Here is a 20258-nt window from a genome sequence, read left to right on the forward strand (position 1 = left end):
TGATTTATAAAGGAAGCTGAGGCTCTTCTTCACAAATGCAGAATCTTTACCAACAGGACTTTCCTGTGAAGCTTGGAGGGATTGATTGCACAGATCCTAAATCCTCCTCTGGTTGCACACCAGGCTTTATAGATACCTGGGGTGTTAGTGCTTGTCCTGGTCAGGTTGGGAGCTACATGCTGTCAGCACTCAGTTCTTTCTGTTATCAGGAATGGAAGATACAAAATTTTGCAAAATAAAGAGCCTGAATGGAAGGAGCCTAAAAATGTGTGCTTGCATGTTTTGAAACGTTTTGAGGTAAATGGATTATCTCTGGTGCCGACTTCTTTACCTACCTGCTGACCTATTCTTTTGGAGCCAAGACCTGTGTCTTGCTCTTGGAAGGATTCTCATCTTGAGATTTACGAGTGCATTAATATTCTTAGTTAAGCTCATAATTTACTCTGTCATCTCTATTTCCTCTTTCTTTTGCCTCTTTGTACATCTTTGTATTAGATTATTACAGAGAGAACATTGTGAACACAGAATGGCTTTTGTCACTAATGAGCAGCAGTTAGTGGGGAGATGGCATGTGCTGCCTTTGTCAGCTAACGAGCAGCAGATGGTGGGGATTCAGAGCATGGCACATCATCCACGCTAAGTGCCTGGCATGACAGCAGCCAGAATTAGAGACATACCAAATACCCAGGAGTCTAGATTTTCCTTTGTTGCTCTTCTGAGAGATGCCAAATTGGTATGTTTAGCTATGAGCAAATAGTGGCACAGAGTGAAGCAGTGACTATCTGTGTTACTCCAAGGGCTGAACAGTGTAGGCTGTGGGCTGGAAGAACACTGTGTGCAAGGATAGCCTGGGGGCAGCGTGTTCTCGCCTTCGAAACCTCAGTCTCACTTGTTTCTGTTTCCAGTTGGTGCTGTTGCTCATTCAACACCAACATAAAGGTAAAGCAGGTTTCTGAGTCAATGCTAAAAGCTGTGACTGGGTTGTATAGATGTCTATGTTGAACAATGGAGTATCATCCATGCTTGTAAGGATGTGCTGCCAATGCACTCCTGGGCCGGCTAGCAAGAGCAGGTCTGTAGGAGCATCCGGAACTGTGGTAATAAAAACTCATTTCATCACCCGCAATCCCTTGTCATCAAACCTTGATCTCTGATCGTCCTTCAGACAGAGCAAGTCTCCTCCATGGGGGAGAATATCTTTATTAAATGAAGTGCTGCATGAAAATGGTCCATTATAATTAGGATTCCCCAGACAGGTATTGAAGCCACCTGCCAAGCAGGCTTCCGCTAAAGGTCAGTTCTGTCTCTCTGCCTGAGACACATGTGCTTGCAGAGAACTCAGTGCAATCAGAACTGAAGGTTTTGTCATACCTGCAATCCTGGGTTGCACTCAGCATGGTGTGGTGAGCTAAGCTTTTCTGCACTTTGACAGCAGCAGGCTAACTCTCAAGGTCCTGAATACTGTGTCTTGTATTTGGGCAATCTGAGAAACCAGTTTAATCCAAGTGTCCAGTAGATCTGGTAAGAACATTTCCATTTGTGTCAGGAAATTTAATCCCTTGGCACCCCTGCTGAAGCCAGGGTCTGGTGACAAGCACTGTAGGAACTTCTACACCTGGTAGGCTGCATGCCATAGTTGCAAGGATGAAGGTGGGAGGTGGGAATGTGTTCTGGTTATGCTTGTGGCCATGCTTCTGTTGCTGGTTTTGCAAGAATGCAGAAGCATTTTTACCTGTCTTTGTCAGGTACGTAGAATAATATTTGAGATAGTCCTGTAATTACTTGTTAATTGCTGATATGTTAGCATATTAATCTTTGATTTCATCTTCTCTTGTATGTCTTTAAACTATGTTCTTGCTTTTACCCTGTAGAGTTGGAACTGTGTGTTTATGTATAGTAAACATGACCTATTTTGTCACATTCCATTCTGTGTCTTTTTCCTATGTTGAGTATGTTTGCATTTCCATTTAATCTATCTCAGTGCACACAGGATTTTTGTATAAATGCTTTATAGTCTCAGAAGATTTTATAGATCAGGTGTCATTGGGGTGTGGAATGCTGGGGTGGGAGATGTGGCACAACTAAATCTGCATCATGCAAAGTGTTTGTATCTGCATGCTTGCTCTAAATCTTCATTGTCTCTGCACTGGTGAGGACTTAAACTGGATTAGCAGTATAGTGTAGTTTGAAAGTGCAGCACATAGTAACCATTTTTAAGTTTCCCTGAGGTTTGCTGTACCTTTTTTTCCTTGTTTTTTCCATCTCCAATATGAAGCTCTCTTACCAGACAAATGTTTACTGCTCCCTCTGGCGTTCACTTGCAACAGGTGTTGAGCTCCCTACGCTGAGGAGTAGCGAGGCCACGGGTTCGTAATGATCAGCTACACACAGCCCTGGGAGAGAGAGAAAGAGTCTTTTCACAGGAATGCCAAATGAAACCCACGCTCTGCAATTAGTAGCCCGGGTTTCCTAGATCATGTGAAGAATATTTTACTGTGCTCTAAACCCTTTCATTTGGGAAACTGAAACTCTTGGGGAACAAAAGCAGATTAGCTAGGTTTTTTTTCAGGTGAATTTTAACTGACTTAATTGCATTCAGTTTCTACAAAAGAGGTACTTTTTTAACAACTGCATCTGAGGGCTGGAAAGTTTTTTGAAAAAGAAAAAATCCCACTGGAACCAAAGTCAAGTCTGAGGAAGTTTGTCTGTCATTGGAGAAGCTCTTGAGTGCAAGAACTCCTACACTTGCTGGCACGGGCTGCAGTAGGAAGAAGGTGGTTTGAGTGGGGGCTGCAACAGCTTCAAAGCCCTGTCATATGCTTGGAAGCCTCAAACGAGGACTGTCAGACTGCCTTGTCCTGCCCTCTTTGATGTAGGGTATATTTCTGGAGGTGGCCTTTAGATTTGTTGCTGTTTGCTGCTTTAAAAAAAAAACAAAAAAAAAACAAAGGTAAATCATGGGGTTTGCCCTCAATCCAAGAGCATGCTTTGAGACTGCTCTATAGGAAGTTCACAAGTTGATAGACTAAGATACATTGTGTGCTTTTCCCTTTTTAAGTCCCAAAATTACAATAGAGGCAAAGGCAAATTTTAGTACTAAATGGTCATTACTAACAACTCAAATCATTCTGGTGACAGTCTGAATTTAGATGTGTGTTCTCAACTTGTTAAGGTTTGCTCTGAGAGCAGTTAAAATCATGACTTCCACACTGCTGAGAATAAGTAACCAGCTTTAATAGCTACTTTTAAAGACAGAGGAAAAAATCTTGTAAAGACAATGAGTGCTACAATCTTTATAAGGTATTTAATAAGTGCTTATTATGACAGTGCAGTTATTACAGCTGAAGACATTTTGCTTGGATTTAACCACTTAGCAGGGTCAGTCTAATGATTGGCTTTCATGTACAGGAACAAAGGGCACAAAGTAACTCTGGCTCTCATCCTTTTAAATACTAGGCTTTCAGTTCAACAAGCAGAGCTCAGTGCAATGAAGAATGAGATGTGGTGTTTTGCTAGAAAAGAAAATAGAAATGTCTGCCTCATTCAGAAGGGATTGTCTAAACCAGTTGAGATCTAGAAATACAGCAGTGGGCCATGACTTGGGCAGGACTAATCCTACCCACCAGTAAAGACTACTGACTTTGAATTAATATTCAGTGGCCCCAGAAAATTATGCTTAAAGCATCAGTTAAAGCTAGGTGTAGACTAAGAGTAATTCTACAGAAGATGAGGGGCAGGGCAGGGTGATATTTAGAAGAGATGCTTTCAGATTCCTGGGATTAAGATCCAGCATTGCATACCTGCAACAAGTTTTTGGATTGTCCTATCATATATAAAGTTGAAGGCATCTCAGCTGCTGCAGTCTGCAGTTCCTAGCCAGCTTTGAGAAGATACTGTTGCTGAAAAGTCGTATTCTGTCTTTCTAGTGAACAGTTTATAGGCAGTGTGAGCTAAGTAGCTGTGAAGTGGTCTTGTATCAAAGCTCACTCGTTTTTAGAGAAGATAAGTATTCATTTATTTCTTATTTGCATGTAAGTGATTTAGTGACCTGGCACTTAAAAAAAAAACTAAGTAAACCCAAAAAATACTAAAAAGGGAATTCCAGCATTGAAATCACTTTTTCATATCTGAGGATTTTGTTACAACCTTATGATTGTAACACAATTCAAAAGTATTACAGCTGAACTTGTAGTCTTCAGTTCATTGAACCTCTGTCTGCTACTTTGGGAAGTGTGGAGTGTCTGTGATAAGGCTCAAAGTACTTACCAGAGGGTTAGGTGGCTGTGAACTTTGGTCATTGTCTGTGTGTGGTTGTGGAGGTGATGACAAGCCTCTGCTGCAAATGGATGTGTACAAAGACAAATGGTTGATACAAACTAGGCTTAACCCAAATGCTAAGAATAAGCCCAACCCTAGGTGAGGGAATACAAGGTGCATGGGGGTGAGGCTGGTCATAGTCAAACTCCTCTGCTAAAGCAGGTATACCTGCAGCCAATTGCACAGGATAATGTTCATGTGGCTTTTTTAATATCTCCAGAGGAGGAGACTATAGAACTTCTCTGAGCAGCACTAGCTCTGGACAGATTCCTCCCAACCCAGCCTCACCAAGGCAAGGTAGAGTGGCATTGGCTTTCATCTAGTGCTCAGGTACCGCTCTTGCTCTCCATGATCATTCAGAGGCGATAGAGAATGGCTTAGCAGTAGCATCGTTTCACATTGGGGTCCATGGATTTGTGTGTGCCAGGTGTGCCTGATCTCCTACCTGTTCTTCCTCAGCCAAGGGAAAGCCAGACTTTCTCTCTTGCCTTCATGGTTTAGGATTCCCAAGGGTTGCCCTTAGCAAAGATTGAGGCAAAGAAGGCATTCAGTATCTCAGCCTTCTCTGTATTCTTTGTCACCAGGGCACCCACCTTGTTCCCAAATGGGTGGACCCAAATTTTCCCTGGCCTTCCTTTTGCTATTGATGTACTTGAAGAAGCCCTTCTTGGTGTCCTTGACATCCATTGCCCATTAATTCTAAATGGACCTTAGCTCTTCTTATGGCTTTCCCTGTCTACTCTGACAGTGTTCCTGTGTTCCTCCCAAGTGACTTGTCCCTTTTTCCACATTCGATACTATTTCTTTTTGTTTGAGGTTTGACAGAATCTCCTTGCTTATTCATGTAGGTCTTTTGTCCTCTTCACTTGATTTCTTACTCATAGGGATGCACCTGCCCCCTTTGGTGCATCCCTATGAATAAGAAATTAAACAATCTGGAGGTTGGAGGAAGCACTACTTGACTATTAACCAGTTCTCTTGGACCTTCCTACCTTCTAGGGCCATAACTCATAGGATTCTCCTCAGGATTCCTTTGGCCTTGAGAATGCCAAAGTTAGCTCTCATGTAGTCCAGGCTGTAATTCCAGTTACTGCCTGGCTTTCTTCACTCAGGATCTTGAATTCCACCATCTCATGGTCACTGCAGTCAAGGCTGCCCCAAGTCTTCACATCCCCAGCCAGTCCTTCCTTGTTTGTCAGTACAAGGTCTAGCAGCACACCTCTCCTCAATGGCTCCTCCACCACCTGTGTCAAAACCTTACCATCAGTGCTCTGCAGGGGCCCCCTGGGCTCCTGCCTGCCCACAAGTTGTTTCTCCAGCAGAGATCAGAGTGGCTGAAGTTCCCCATGAGCACCAGAGCCTGTGACTGTGAGGCTCCTTCCAGCTGACTGGAGAATTCCTCATTGACCTCCCCTTCCTGACAGGGTGGCCTGTAACAAACACCCACTCGTGTCACCCATGTTGTCCCTTTCATGTTGCCTTCTTACCTGCCAGCTCTTGTCTGGTTCCTCACCCAGCCTGAGGCAGAGCTCGATACATCCCAGCTGCTCTCTCACATAAAGAGCAGTTCCACCACCTCACAATCCTGGCCTGTCTTTCCTAAAAAGATGCAGCCATCCAGGACAGCATTCCAGTCATGTGAGCTATCCCACCATGTCTCTGTAACTGCAGAGAATGTGCACACAGATCACTGATTCTGCCTGGTTTTTCCCTGTGCTGTGTGTTGGTGTACAGGCATTTCAAAGAGGTAATGGTTCCTGCAGGTTTTCCTGGGGGAAGGGATGCAGGAGGATCTGCCAAAGCCATGGACACCCTTGAGATGGTTTTCCTTCTGGATCTCATCTTGGTAGTGAGATCAGGAACATTTGTTGTTGCTGTGGTTGGCCTGGCTTATTCCCCAGCTGGATGTGATGTAGTGAATGTTGCCACTTTGGACCTCACACCCTGAGTCCTTCGGTTTAATGCCTGCTCACTGAGTTGGCCAGTCTGCCAAAGATCCCCTTGCCTCTTCTAAACAGGTGGATCCCTTACAGGATGATAAATAGGTGTGGATATTCTCCGTTTGGTTGAAGAAAGAATAGAGATAATTTCTCACTGGCTGAGCCTGGGAAACTTAGAGGAAAGAATGAAAGCAATTATTATCTCTTTCTGTAATGCTTGTTTAGAGGTATGATTCTTTCTGTAACCGTTGTTTAGAGATATGGTTCTCCAGAGTGTGCTATTCATAGTTCACCAATAGTGTGAGAGAAGATTCCTAAAGGCCAATCAGGTCTTAAGTCCCCCATTGTTTCTCTAAGAACTATAGATTTCTAACAATAAAGTGTCTTTTCATGCCTTCTGGTGATGGAGTTTCTGTATCACCTTCCTCCGTCCCCGATACCCCTCCAGTGATAAATAGGAATTATTTTTTATATTGACAACTTTTGGTGGGGAGTGTGTTAGTTTATGGAAGGAGAAAATCTAACAGCAGGACCTGAACTTAGGAAGAGAGAAGCATTCTACCAGAATTAGCATCCTGAAAGGGTCACGGCAATGAAAAGCTGCTGTCAGTAGATTTTGTGTATTACTGTTAATAAGCATTGTCATGTGCTAGGATTCCAGCAAACCAGACTTTAGATGTCTCATTCTTATTTAGAACCCAGTAATAATTTGTGAAAAAATCTAATGAAATTAACACCTCTTTTTCTAGATAACTAGAATATATAGCAGAAAGCTAGGAATTTCTCAATGAAGGTTTTGTAATGTTTTGTAATAGATGCACATATACACATGGAAGACCTCTGGACTTCTAGTTGCATCTCAAAATCAATGAGTGCTTTTAAGTCTCTTCCTGTGTTTTTTGCTGCTTCCTGTCATCTCCAGGTTGACCTGGAATATTTCTTGCAGGTAGGTAAAAAACATCAGAATTATTAAGCAAAGCTGGATATTAAACAGTGCATGAAATGAGCATCAGCATTAAATGGGAAGATGCTGTAAGACAGCTGCTGATCTTTTTGCCACTTACTCAGACTGCTCTCAAACTTGGAATATCAAACTGAAATTAGCTCTTATTTTACTCATGATTAAGCAACCAAATACTTAGTAGTTATAATAAGATTTGTAATTAAGTGACCATGGTGAATGTTTCATTTGAAGCTCAATTACACGAGTAAGGGCAAGTGCAATAGCTGCTTATGTTTGATAGCTTTTTATGCAGGGAGATCAAAAGGGTTTGTGGTGCTAATTATTTAATCCTCTTGATGGAGGTCTGTAAATAGCCTGGTTGGAGAGCTTGGAATTGGACTGGTTTAACAGTTGGATGGAATCAGTGGCACAACTGAAAGAAAAAGAAGAGGTAGGTAGTATCCCAGAATAGAATGAGGGATTGTAGCCCATCAGGCACACAGTTGTTCCTGAGGAGTACTGCTGCTGAAGTGCCTTAAGGTTGGTGTTCTGTCCTGCCTGTTTGCATCCGGAGTAAGTTAACAGCTTTGAAACTGTGCTCACTTTGTCCTTCAGTATGATGTTATTGTTTGGGTTGCTTAGTGAGCAGTAACTTCTAAAATACTTCTTTTAGTGAGAAACTGGTTTACTGAATGTCTGACAACCAAGATTTTTGTCCATGCTCTCCTCTGACATCTCTGCTTTGTGGCGATTTTGAAGGACTAAAACAGAGACTCCTAGACCATGAAAGATTACTTTAGGGCCTTACTGTCTGGCAAGAATTAAAGGCCACCGACTCATAGTAATTCAGCTCTGAAGTGCTTTCTTTTTTCATTTTTTTAGAAGGAAGCCATATACTCTTCATGGCAGCAGACTTTTGACTTTTTTTTTGCTTTAGCATTGTCCTTTCTCTCTTACTGCTAACTACAGTGTAAATATTACTCATGTAAGTGGTTGATAGTTTACTGTATTGGAGGCAACCTCTGATGCTTCCTACTGGGCTAATTTCACTACTTAAAAACCCATAAAATTGCTTCCTTTAAAATAAAGCACATCTTAGGCTCTTTTTTAATAATGTTTGCATTAGCAGTTTAAGAATAGCAGCTCTTTCACCTGCCTTGTTAAACAGGGAGCAAAAGCAAGAGTGACCCAAGGGCTTTTTATAGGTGCAGTGAATGCTCTGCAGTTGGCTGTGTTTTGTATCATAACTCAGTAACTTAAATAGTTGTTTAGTTTTGAATTGGAGAAGTTCTGACATAGTGGGCTGTTGAGTGCATTTTATACTGACAATATTACTCAAGTGCTAGCTTTTTTTCTAGATAGGAGACAGCAAGCAGAGGAAGTGAAACTTGTGTTGTTCTGCAGGACAGCCCTGTTCCAGAGCTCTGTGAACCAACAAATGATGCATTTGCCTTCAGTGGCTTTCCCATTGGAAACAGAACTGAAAATACTGTAGGGTCCAAACAGCAGTTAACTGATGCAAAATAACTGTGTTAACAGAGTTAGGGTTTATATCAGTTCTTGGGGTGAAAGGAATCAGATCCTGGTGCTATCCAGCTTGTGTTACATGTTGTTGTCAAATCAGTCCTTCTTTGTAAATTAAAGTTGAAACCCTTATCTCCTTCATGTAAAGCCTTTACTGAAATGCTGCATCTCACCATGCATTCATCAAAAGAATCTGGTTTTACAGTGCTGTCTGATGTGGCTGTAACATCCCTAACTAAAATTACCCACAACAGAGGAGTTTTAAGGTGGTTTATAATCAAAGTCAGGAAAATACTGATGTCTGTGCAATAATGCAGCATCTGCACGCAGTGGTTTCTGTCTGGAGAGTTGCTCTTGTCGCATGCAAGTAATCAAGTTTTGATTAGCTGAATAAATCATTATCGGTTGTTGAGTTTTTGTAATGTTGAGATGCATAGCTGTGAAGCAGCATAAAGTTACTTGATTGCTGCTTGGAGAGGTTCTAAGGCAACAATTTAGTTCAAAGATGCTCAGGTTCTCTGTAGCTTACTTCTGTCTGTATGTTGTATCTGCTGCATCCTGTTTCCTCACTTCAGATTACAAAATAATTGAGAAACATTTTAAAACTGCAATGTTTGTAAAGTTAAAAGGAAATAAGCTTGTCTACTGGCCACATGTGTAGGGTGCCTGCTGTGTGCTCTTTGCATGTTGCACTCAGTAATTAGTGCCTAGTTCACTATAACTACCTGTGAAATACTTGAGGTGTCGATAAGCTGGCTCAACAGTAACAGTCATAGAATCACAGAACGGTTCGGGTTGGAGAGGATCTTAAAGATCTTCTAGTTCCACTCCTCCTGTCCATGTGCAGGAATACCTTTCTCTAGACCAGATTGCTCAGAACCCCATCCAACATGGCCTTGAACACTTCCAGGGGTGAGGCATCTGCAGCTTCTCTGAGCAACTTGTTTCAGTGCCTCACCATCCTCACATTAAATAATTTATTCCTTGTATCCAATCTAAATCTACTACTCCCTTTCAGCTGAAGTGCTGTCACCACATGCTCTTGTAAATAGTCCCTCTCCAGCTTTCTTGTAGATCCCCTTCAGCTACAGAAGGGTCACAGTAAAGTCACTCCAGAGCCTTCTCTTCATCAGGCTGAGCAACCCCAACTCTCTCAGCCTGGTCGCATAGGACAAGTGCTCCAGCTCTGTGATCCATTCTCTGCTCTCCCTCTAACAGATCAATGTGTCCCTCCTATTCTGAGATCCCCAGAGCTGGATGCAGTACTCCAGAGGTCTCACAAGGACAGAGTAAAGAGGCAGAATGCCCTCCATTGCCCTGCTGGCCACACTGCTTTGGTTGCTGCTGAGGATGCATTTGACATTCTGGGCCACAGGTGCACATTGCTGGGTCATGTCCAGTCTCGTCCGTCAGAATCCCCAAGTCCTTCTTGGCAGGGCTGCTCTCAGTCCATTCACCCTCCAGCCTGTTTTCATATCAGGGTTTTCCTTGACCCAGGTGCAGCACTTTGCACTTGGTCTTGTTAAACTTACAGTTAATACTGTTAATTATAAAATACACTTGATGTCTTTGCTGCTTTATCTATGAAAAGAAAAATCACCTGCCCATTGCAGATCAGTTGTAACTTTCTAATCAGGTTCCAAGTCATTGTAGCTGTGACTATCAAAATTGCTTTTATTCAAGAGTGTTATCTGTATGCAGCATAAGGCTTTACATAGTATTGCCAAATCTGATTTCTTTTTCTCTGCTATTGTGCATCTCTGCTGAGAAATAATAAAACGGATTACACTTTTTTAAAAATAGTACAGTTTCACACTTGGGATCCTAAAGATAGCAAAATGTTTTTCTGTTACTGCTGTAGAGCTGTGCCTGCAAACTGTCACATTGTCAGTGAAGTGTACTACTGGTCCTGATGGGAAGTTAGTATTTTTTTAGAGTTTGAAAGTAGAGGGTGGGAGGATTAGGTTCTGTGTAGCATAAGGAGCGACTTCACGCACTCGCACGTACAACTGCCAAAATAGTTTTTTTTAACTTAAGCGAAGCAACCTGGAGGGAACATTTGGCAAACTTGTACTGTGGCCAGCAGCCCTCTGCCACCATCCTTCACCATTTGCTTCATGTTTCAATTTTAAGAGATGAAAAGAATATTTTAGTGAAGAGCAATTTCTTCCCATGGGTGATGGAGTCATAGGAGGCTCCTCAAGTTCATGGTAGTTCACTGATGCCTCTTTTTAAATACCACGGCAATTCCCTTTTGTGTAATGTAAATACAGATTCACATTAATCTTCCAGTCATGGGTTGCTTCTGCCATGAGCAGGTAACAAATGAAGAGTGGAACTGGAGTGAATTGATTCTTTTTTGACATAGGCTCACAAATTGGTTGAATGGCAGTTTTTTGGGGTGTATTTTGTACTTGTTATTTTGAATCCAGAGTGACAGTTTTGTAAGTTGCTCTGTGCTTTCTTGCTGTATTTCACCCCTTCCTGTCCAATGTGTGGTCTCTCGGTTTCTTCCTTTCTGGAGACATGGGTTCAAGGGGACTTGCCTGCAAGTTCCTTTAAAAACAACCATCTTCCTCCCTTCCCTTTCCTTTAGCTGGTTGTAATACCTTGGATAAATAAGGTCAGACAATCCACATGTACCTGTTCATTTTTTCACTTCTATTCTGTCATTTCCAGATACCCCTGTAATTCTTGATTATCCTGAGCCTGTTTCAACCAAGTGTAGCAGAGAAGAATATAGATTGCAAAAACAGTGCTGTTCTTGAAAGCTTATTGAGGCTGAAATATCCAAATAGATAGCTGCTGTTAGATAAATATAAAGCTTCTCACATACAGATCTGTCTGAAAACTCTTAACCTGTGCAGTAGGAGACACAATGATGAGCAAAGGAGAAGAAAACTTTTTGTAACAGTCACGTAAATGGGAGCTGGAATTGCAGAGGAATGCTGGGATAGTGCAGCACATGACTTGAATGTGCTATAGGCTGTCATGATCCTGGTATATGTATCTGTTACTTGTTAGGGTGCCAAAGACCTGAGGAAAATGATAGCCCTTTGTGTTTAGAGTATTTCCAGAGATCCTGCAGAATGGGAAGGTAGATTTCTGCTCTGGAAGAAATTATTGTCCTTTCCATAGGAACTTTATGAGCAGTGACCAAAAAAACACTTACTTGAAAACCTTGGGAAAACTATGCCAGGGGACAAGAAGGATGTCAAATTGGAAATAAAGCTGAAATTCTTCAGTGGAGTTTTCCAGAGTCAGGGGACATGACTTGGACTTAGCCTTTACTGGTTTCTAATTTTTTCTGCATTTGTGTACAGCATATGAAAAATGCATTTTGTGTCTGGAATTGGAACTTGGAAAACTAAGTTCTGTTTGGGAGAAAGACTTGTGTCTAGTAAGCGACTGACTGACTTGTGAATCACCTTGGTGGTTGAAATGCTCTTTTATATTCCTGGAGTCTCTAATATAAGTGTGAGTTTGAATTGGGATTGGTTTATATGTTACGTCTGTTGCAAATATTGAGAATTGAATTTGAGTTTTGTTTGTTATTTTTTCCTTCTCTTCAGTAAAAAACAAAACAGAACTAGTGGACTATAGAAAAGGGAAACTTAGAGATAATTTGAAGGTGTTTAATTCCTTGTTTGTTTTTGGTCTGTGGTTACTAGTATGTGTTTTTTTATGAACAGTTATTCTAAACCAGAATTTTCTTGTGCTCTGGCTGCTGTCTCCCAAGGAGAAGATAGAAAGATGTCTGGGCATAAAATGTTTAACTAAATATTGTATAACTATCTAAGTAATACTTATCTTAGATAATTGTCCTGAACAGTTTCTCCCTCTTTTTTGGTGGGGTATCTATATGTTTTATACAGAAGAAAGACCTCTTGGTTTTGTTCCTGGTCATTCCAGCATGATTTTCTTCCAGGTGTGGCCAAACATTAAATATTACTTATGGCTTTACTGTGGTAGCTCAAGGCAATGTCGCAGATGTGCTTTGTACCCTCTGGGGCCAGAGCAGCCGAGGATGTTGTGACCTGTGCCTGTCATGCCTGAAATGGGGTTCATGCACAGCTCACTGCCACTTCTGGCTGCACGTTCACTCTGCTTAGGAATGTGCAGCCACATGACCTCTTCAGAGGGCCAGAGGCTCTGGTTTTGACAATTCACGGTCTGAAATCTGTCGGGAAGAATAGGCTACAAGAGTAAGAGAATGGTCCATGCTAAAAATGTTAAAAGTAAATAATTTTGAAGCCTTAATTAGTCAAGATTTTCAAAAAGGACCAAGAGCATCATTGAGTATGATTTGCCAGAAAGTTGATAGCCTCTGAATTCAGACCCCAAGTGACGAGAGTAAACCTGCTTGGAGAAATGGAATCCAGTAAAAGTTAACAGAGGCAGAAGTACAGTTGCTTCCCTCTTTTCTTATTTCTTCTCCTTCTTGAAACTCTTGGAACTTCTTCCTTTTGTCCCCTCTGGAACTGTTCTGGCTCAAAATACATCTCTAAAATAAGTTGTCCAGAAGCACTTGGAGTGTGTTCACTGTGGGGTTTCAGAAGGATGTTAGCTCTTATAGAAAGGAAAACAGCAACAAAAGCACAACATGTGAAACATTGAGCACCTCTTCACATGTGTGTGCTATTATCACTCTCTTCCAGCAGCATCTTGGCTGGCTTGTTAGTGCATTAGTATGGACTGTTTGCTTTGATGACACTGAATCTGTTGCTGAGCTTGTTTTTCTGCCTTTATTTAAAGATTTTTGGGGAGTTGCCTCACACCTCGAGGTTATTAAATTATTTAGCTGAGATCTGTCTGTCTCAGAATTCTAACACAGGAGCTGCTCTTTGAAGTTGTGTGAAGAATTGCAGGGGCTTCAAATGTCTCTGCTGATGGTTTTCTATAGCCAGAGGTGTGAAGCACAGTGGCTACTTCAGGGTAATTTATCATTTTTTCTGCAAAGTAATGGCTCACTTTCTTTTCTCCAAGTGGACCTCGGATAGTCTTCAGAAAAAGTGGTAGTTGAATATATGCAATTTAGTGATATATCTTATTTTACTTTATCATAATTACTTCATAATTCTAATTGAAAACTACTAATAAAATGAAGAAAAACATGTAAGAGAGGAACTGCAAGAACTTGATTTTGGAGGACACTAAAGCAAGTGAGAATTACTGTAGTTGTGGTTTAAAACAATTTATATGCATTCTGTTGAGTGACTGAAGAAAGCCTTGCTACAGCTGTACTTAGTAGCTAATCCTGGAAGAGAGGATTCCTTCCAAATGAATGTTGTTTATCCCTATTAGATACCTTGTTTTGGTCTGTACACTGATAGTACCTGACCTTGTCCTGGCTTTGTAAAACTGTGCAGGTTGGTGTATTGATGTGCTTTAGGGCCACATTAAAAAACTTGCCTCTTGCTGTGGTACTTGTGAGTTGTAAGCATGCCTTAGATTTGGTGTAGTAGTAGGAAACATTTGCTTAAAAGGCCAGCAAGCTCTGAATCTGGCTTCTTTCCTGATGTTCTCCCATCAGTGGTGTTACCTTATTGCACCATACACACCTTCCTGCAGAGACTGCCTTTGCTTTAGAGTGGACTGTCCAAAGTCTTCAGTGTCCTGTGGTGTGGTCTATCAAGTCATGAGATAGTTTGAAAAAGCAAAAACGTAACCGTTTGTCTTGTGAAATTGCTTTTTCTGCTGGGAGTTGTTTTGTTCTAGGCTGGTGATATGATACTGCAGTACTTAACTGGTGCTTGCCTTGAGCATCGTGGTGGAACTGTCTGCATTACTATGGCTGAGGGCAGTGTTCTCTTGCTACAAAAAGTGGCTGTGCAGTAAAGTAAAAAATGTGTAGCACTTGAGATCATAATGAGATTCTGTAATCACATGTTAAACACATTTTGATGCTATTGTTAGTATTTAATGTAGCTGTGCTGTGCAACATGAGATACAGTGGTTGTTTTATATAAATCATGTTAAATAAAGGCAGTGTTATTTGTTTGCAGCCTGAAAAATATTTTTATGATGGTCTCTTGTGTTTCTTAGTCTCACAAAGACACTAATTTGCTTGTAAGGCACCTAACATCAGTGCCAACAGCACTGCATAGAACACCCTTAACTGTACTGCTGCAACAGGATCTCTAACCATTGTAAATCGCTTCCCTCACCTCTGCCCACTTGTGTCTCTCCTCACAGCAAAAGCCAAATCCAAATGTGGTGCCACGTTCTTCCCCTGTGCCAGTGGGATCCACTGCATCATTGGCCGCTTCCGGTGCAACGGCTTCGAGGACTGTCCTGATGGCAGCGATGAGGAGAACTGCAGTAAGTGGGAGCCTGCTTGCAAGTGAGGGCACTCCTGCTTATTTCAACTGATTGATGCTACTTAGAAAGGAAACATTCAGTAGCCTTCCATTTCTGAGTCAAATATTCTCCTTGTCATTTGCAACCCAGACGATCCTTGGTTTTTCACTTCATGAAAATTAGTCTGCTGTTTGTTTTTTTTTTAAGGTCCACCTCAGTCTTGCTTTGTATATAATGGCTGTGTGTTACTACAAGCCCCTGAAATTAGTTTTAAGCTGCATGTTTGCTTTGAACACATTCTCTGTACTCAGATGTAATTCAGATTCGACAAATATTAAATAGAATTTGAATTGTTCCATTTTTACTTGCTTGTTTCATGTCACTGAAGAATATGATGTATTTGGCCATCAGTGCATCTGAGTTTCTCTGTTTATACATGTTCTCAAACAACAAAAAGCAAATAATGGTATATTTAGTGAAACAGGTTCTTGGAAGGAGAGGCAGATTCTTGAAGCCAGACATGCCTGCCAATGCACAGCAGCAGGGAGGTTGTAGCAGAGAGATGATCTGAAGTACTGCTTGTTTTGGGCTAAACCCTCTGCATGTGGCTACACAGATCCATTTGTATCTGTAAGTCTAGCAGGGATATAGCGTAGCAGTAGGGAAGCGTTATGTTGAATCCAGCAGCTCTGTTGTTACTATCAAGAGCTGGTAAAAGCATGGGTCTCTAGGTGAAAGCTTGCAGCAAAATACTTGCTCATTCTCCTGTCAGAGGCATGCTGAGGTTTTGTTTTCAATGACTTTTGAAGGTCAGGAGGAGGACAACAGACAGCAGCTTTCAAAGATAACAAAAGGGGCAATCTTTAGCGTGATCTGTCACTGTCTGCTTGGTGGAGGACTTGCATTTCTTGTTGGTGGTTGGTGTGCTTCCACAGCGTGAACCTCTCAAGGTGGCATCTGTTGTTGTCCTGGAGAGTCTGGTTTGGACCCTGCAAGGACTGTGTGGCTGTGGCAAGGAGTCAGCATTTCTGAGGAGAAAGTGAAGCCAAAGAAGCATTGACGGCTAAGGAAATTACTCTGGGTTATGCTTGAACACGTGGACTAAAAATAAGACTTGACAAAAGTGCTTTGAATATCCTTAAGGTGGTGGACTGACAAGTGGCTGGTCTCAACTGAAAGTGCACCAGCTTATGGAGTTCATTAGGAATGGCACAATTTCCTGTGAGCTTGTAGTATGTAGCTCTAATGGGACCTTAAAGCTGATGATAACATGCTACTGATCTCCCCATTATTCTATGCCAGTAAGGCACTTGGTGTTTTTAGCATGTCTAAATGTCTAGTTACTGCTTATGTAGAGGGACAATCATTTAGCTTCTGAGGTGACCTCAAAAATCAGTGTGCTATGCAAGTGTGCAGGAGTTTCAAACCAAAGGAGTTTTAGCATGTTTATGCTAAACAAACTCTTGGGGAGCTGGAGAAATTGGTAGTTTTTGTTATTTTTCCTGCAGGTTATATGCAGTTATAAGACTTTAAAGTTTTATTTATTTCTTTATTTTTAAAAAAAAAATTTAAATGTAGCTTTTACTTTAAAGACAAAAAAATGGAAGCCAGTTAGTATTTGGAAACAAATCCCCTTCATTATTGTTGCAGAGAAGCAGTTTGATAGGGCATCTAAGCAGCCTTTTAAAAATTTTCAGTTGGAAAGTTGCATTCTGTTTCAGTCACCCCATTACCAAAACCTGTTTGAAGTTCAGAGAAGAGTGCCAAGAGGTATTAAAGGACAGAGATTGATTCATTAGTAGATATTAAAACCAGCTAAATTATGCATATCTCAGCTAAGTGATGACTGTTTTGAAGGATATGGTTATTTATGACGTGTATGAAGGGTGTAAACATTGTTCCTGGAAAAGGAGTTGAAATTCAAACAGTGAGAGGCTGAGAGATTTTAACATTGCTGTTATATCAATTCAAAATAGTGAGGAGAATGGGGAAGAGAATCAGAGGTAAATAAACCACTGCCTAGCAGTTCTCAGTCAAAATTGTTGTCTTATAATATGAAACTTCAGCTAAACTGAGCCTTCTGTAATAGGAATCAACAGGCAGTGTTTATGGTAGGCAGTTCTACCCTCCATATGTCTTCAGTGTGAGCAAATGTGGAACAGTGATCATGATTGGGCCCTCATGAAAATGAACAGAAGGCTTATTTACAACTGTGGGTGGGCTAAATCTCTGCTAATTGTAATGAATCTTGCATAAATTAGAAGTTTCAGCTCTCCCTGGTTAGAGAGCCAGGGCTGCTTTGATTGCCAGGTTACTCCCACATACTCAGCGAATTGACCAGCTGTTGAGTTGTGACCTGTGGTTGATGCTTATCAGCTATTTAACTGCCTGAGCAAGAGAATTCCTAATGGAAGGTCTCACTTTCTCTTTTTGCAGCAGCAAATCCCTTGCTTTGCTCTACTGCCCGATTCCACTGTAAAAATGGTCTTTGCATTGATAAAAGCTTTGTGTGCGACAGTCAAAATAACTGCCAAGACAACAGCGATGAAGAAAGCTGTGAAAGCCCTCAAGGTAGGCACAGGGGTTTTATTCTCTTCTGCAGCATTATACCAACTCAACACAGAACAGGCTCAGCTGAAAATACTATTCTCTTGGCTGGCTCTGTGTTGGCTAGCACTGCAGATAGTGAGAGTGAAATGTGTAGAGAGTGTGCACATGCATACATTGCATTCTCAGTGCTCAGAAGAGTGGCATTTTTTCAGGTTAGTAAAAATACACTTTTGCTGGAAGCACTTGTAATCTGTGATCCAGTGCTCACTGAAGTTGCTGGGAATCCATTTAGTACTTCTGGGAGATGGATTGGACCCGGGGGGCTTGATAGTAAAACTTGAGTTGGAAGTGAATCTATCTGTTTACCGGATGAGTAAATCTTGTGTATGCTTAAAGCTTTAGATCTTCATTGCTCAGTTACCTTCTGAAAGATATGTTTAACTTCAGGACAGATCTACAATGAAAGCATTTATTCTTACCCTTCTCCTGAAGACAGGGAAGAAAATTTTTATTTGAAAATTTTTGTGTATTGAGTCTTGGGAGAATCTCAAAACACAGTGACATTTTTATTCTTTTTAACCTATCATTTAGCCTGAAAAACACTATAAGGTAGTGTTTTTCAGTTTTGTTTTCTGTTACTTAATACCCCACAGTATTTTATAAAACAAGAAGTATATATGAATGACTTGAGATTAACAAACAGTGTGTATTGGGCATCTGTTGCTAAACATTTTAATGTCTGACTTACTACCAAGAAGCCAGAGTAGAAAAAATATGGGAGATGTGGATATTTTCAGGGGAGATGTGGTGTGCTTCAGCCTGTAGAAAGCAGGACAGATGAAGAGAGATAAAGCAGCATATGAAGAAAGTTGTAATTAGTGAAATTGAAGGACAATTACTTTACTATCGACTTGCACTGACAAATTAGTCCTTTGTGGAAAATAAAATAATCCTGAGTTTAAGATGCTGATAAAAAATAATCCTGAGCTGATAAATATTCTTGACAACTCACAGAGGAAGAGGAAGAACACACAAAAGCAATGCTAACAAAACAGGGGTTTATAGCAGTGGTGTGTGACAGACTCATCTGTGTCATACCTCTGCTTAACCTATGAGCTCTTTTCTTGGCTCCACATGTCAAGGTTGGGGGGATCACCTTGCTGACTCTTCTGCGTGCTGAGCTACATCACAGCCTGGGAACGCAGCTGTGCTCAGAGCAGAGCCTTGGAGAGGGGCTGGCCTGCCCCTGCTCTGTCGGGAGTGGGACGAAAGGGCTGCCGAGGGCCTAGCACGTGCCCAGGGCTGGGCTGTTCTTCACTGCAGCTCTAGGGCAGCCTAATCACATTCATGTGGGTGGTAAGGTTTCTTTTGCTTTCTCTCTTCTTTATTTTGGCTTCTGAAGCTTAAAACAGCAGTGCTATTCTCTTAGATTGGGATGACTGCTTCCTGTGCAGATTAATTGGCTGGATTGCCTCCAGGTTGTTTGTTGTCATGACAATCTGCTTTTGGAACTGACTGTCAGGCTCAAGAGAAGAAAAGAGCTGTATTTCATGAAGCTGTTACTTTTGTCTTCATATTTGGTCCTTCTGGAAATGTTAGACTAGTAAGAGGGTAAGCAAAGTAATTCTTTCTGATTAAATGTGTGAAAGAGACCCAAACAAGGAAGAAGAAACTCTCTCCATTAGGACAAGAACAGCCATGGTTGTGGGCTAATTTAAAAAAGCAATGATCAAAGTATGGGGTTGGGAATGAGGAGTTCCCACAGTGAAATGCTGGTTGTGGGGAACCTGTGTAATTGGCTTTTCCCTTTGGCAGCTCAGAGCCTCCCTGAATTGCTGTTTCACAGTCTGTAAGTGGACAATGTGTGGGTACCTGTCTTTCAAAGCCAGGATTAAAACAGTGTGATGTGTTCATCTGCTTCCCATCTGAGTATAACTGACGATTCCCTCTGGAGCTTGCAGCTATGGTAATGTCTGTCCTGGGTTGCAAACACAGCAACTACTTTGTGTTAATTGGGAATTAGATGCTACTGTGGACAGTCTTTAATTTCTCACAATTCTTTCTACAGCAGATCTAATTACTGTAATTACAATGTGTTCGTGTTCACACAGTACCCAAGTATCCTGGTCATTAACTAGAACTCAAGTGCTGAGGGTGCTTAGGGACAGAGCAAGGCAAATCTGTAGGGTGTTATAAAATGAAGATAGAGGGGTTTCTTCCCACTTTCTGTGTTATGTCAAATGTGGTAGCTTTAGTTCAGTGTAATTGAGTGTAATCTGACATATGAGATTGTCCTTGTGTGCTGTTTTTCCATCTGTAAATGTGTTGATTTAGAAGTCACTAAGCTTCTGAACCACTGCATGATAGTGTCATCACCATTTACCAGATGGGAAAGAGAGGGCATAGATCAGCTAAAGGAAATGCTCCCAGAGTGCCATCCTGACTGGTAGGAATAGAGCTTCAGCTGTGCTTGTCTGCTTCAGGGGCATGCCATTAGACTTAATCAATGTTTGCAAACTGTTTTGAGATACTATGACAACATGGGAATTAGAAGCGTGAATTATTAATTGCTACTTTGCTCTCCTTCTGCTCTTGGGTATACTGACAAGCTTTTTAAATTATCACCTCTTCCTGCTCTTCCATGAACTTCAAAGGCCTCCTTTATCCTGCTGTCATTACTGCAG

At 41.4% G+C, this 20258-nt stretch overlaps 1 protein-coding gene across 5 annotated transcripts in view; it reads left to right on the plus strand.

Annotated features, from left to right (window-relative positions):
• Positions 1-20258, plus strand: part of LDLRAD3 (low density lipoprotein receptor class A domain containing 3) — a 107949-nt gene that overhangs the window by 38864 nt on the left and 48827 nt on the right. For 4 of the 5 annotated variants that reach the window (XM_077179984.1, XM_077179985.1, XM_054635673.2 and 1 more), the window contains exons 3-4: positions 14920-15045; positions 17461-17595. In XM_077179984.1, the coding sequence (XP_077036099.1) occupies positions 14920-15045; positions 17461-17595 (261 nt within the window). The remainder of the gene's footprint in view (positions 1-14919; positions 15046-17460; positions 17596-20258) is intronic. The other variant, XM_077179986.1, reaches the window with a different exon arrangement.

The sequence above is a fragment of the Agelaius phoeniceus genome, chromosome 6 (assembly GCF_051311805.1).
Source record: "Agelaius phoeniceus isolate bAgePho1 chromosome 6, bAgePho1.hap1, whole genome shotgun sequence".
In the NCBI taxonomy this organism is placed as follows: Eukaryota; Metazoa; Chordata; class Aves; order Passeriformes; family Icteridae; genus Agelaius; species Agelaius phoeniceus.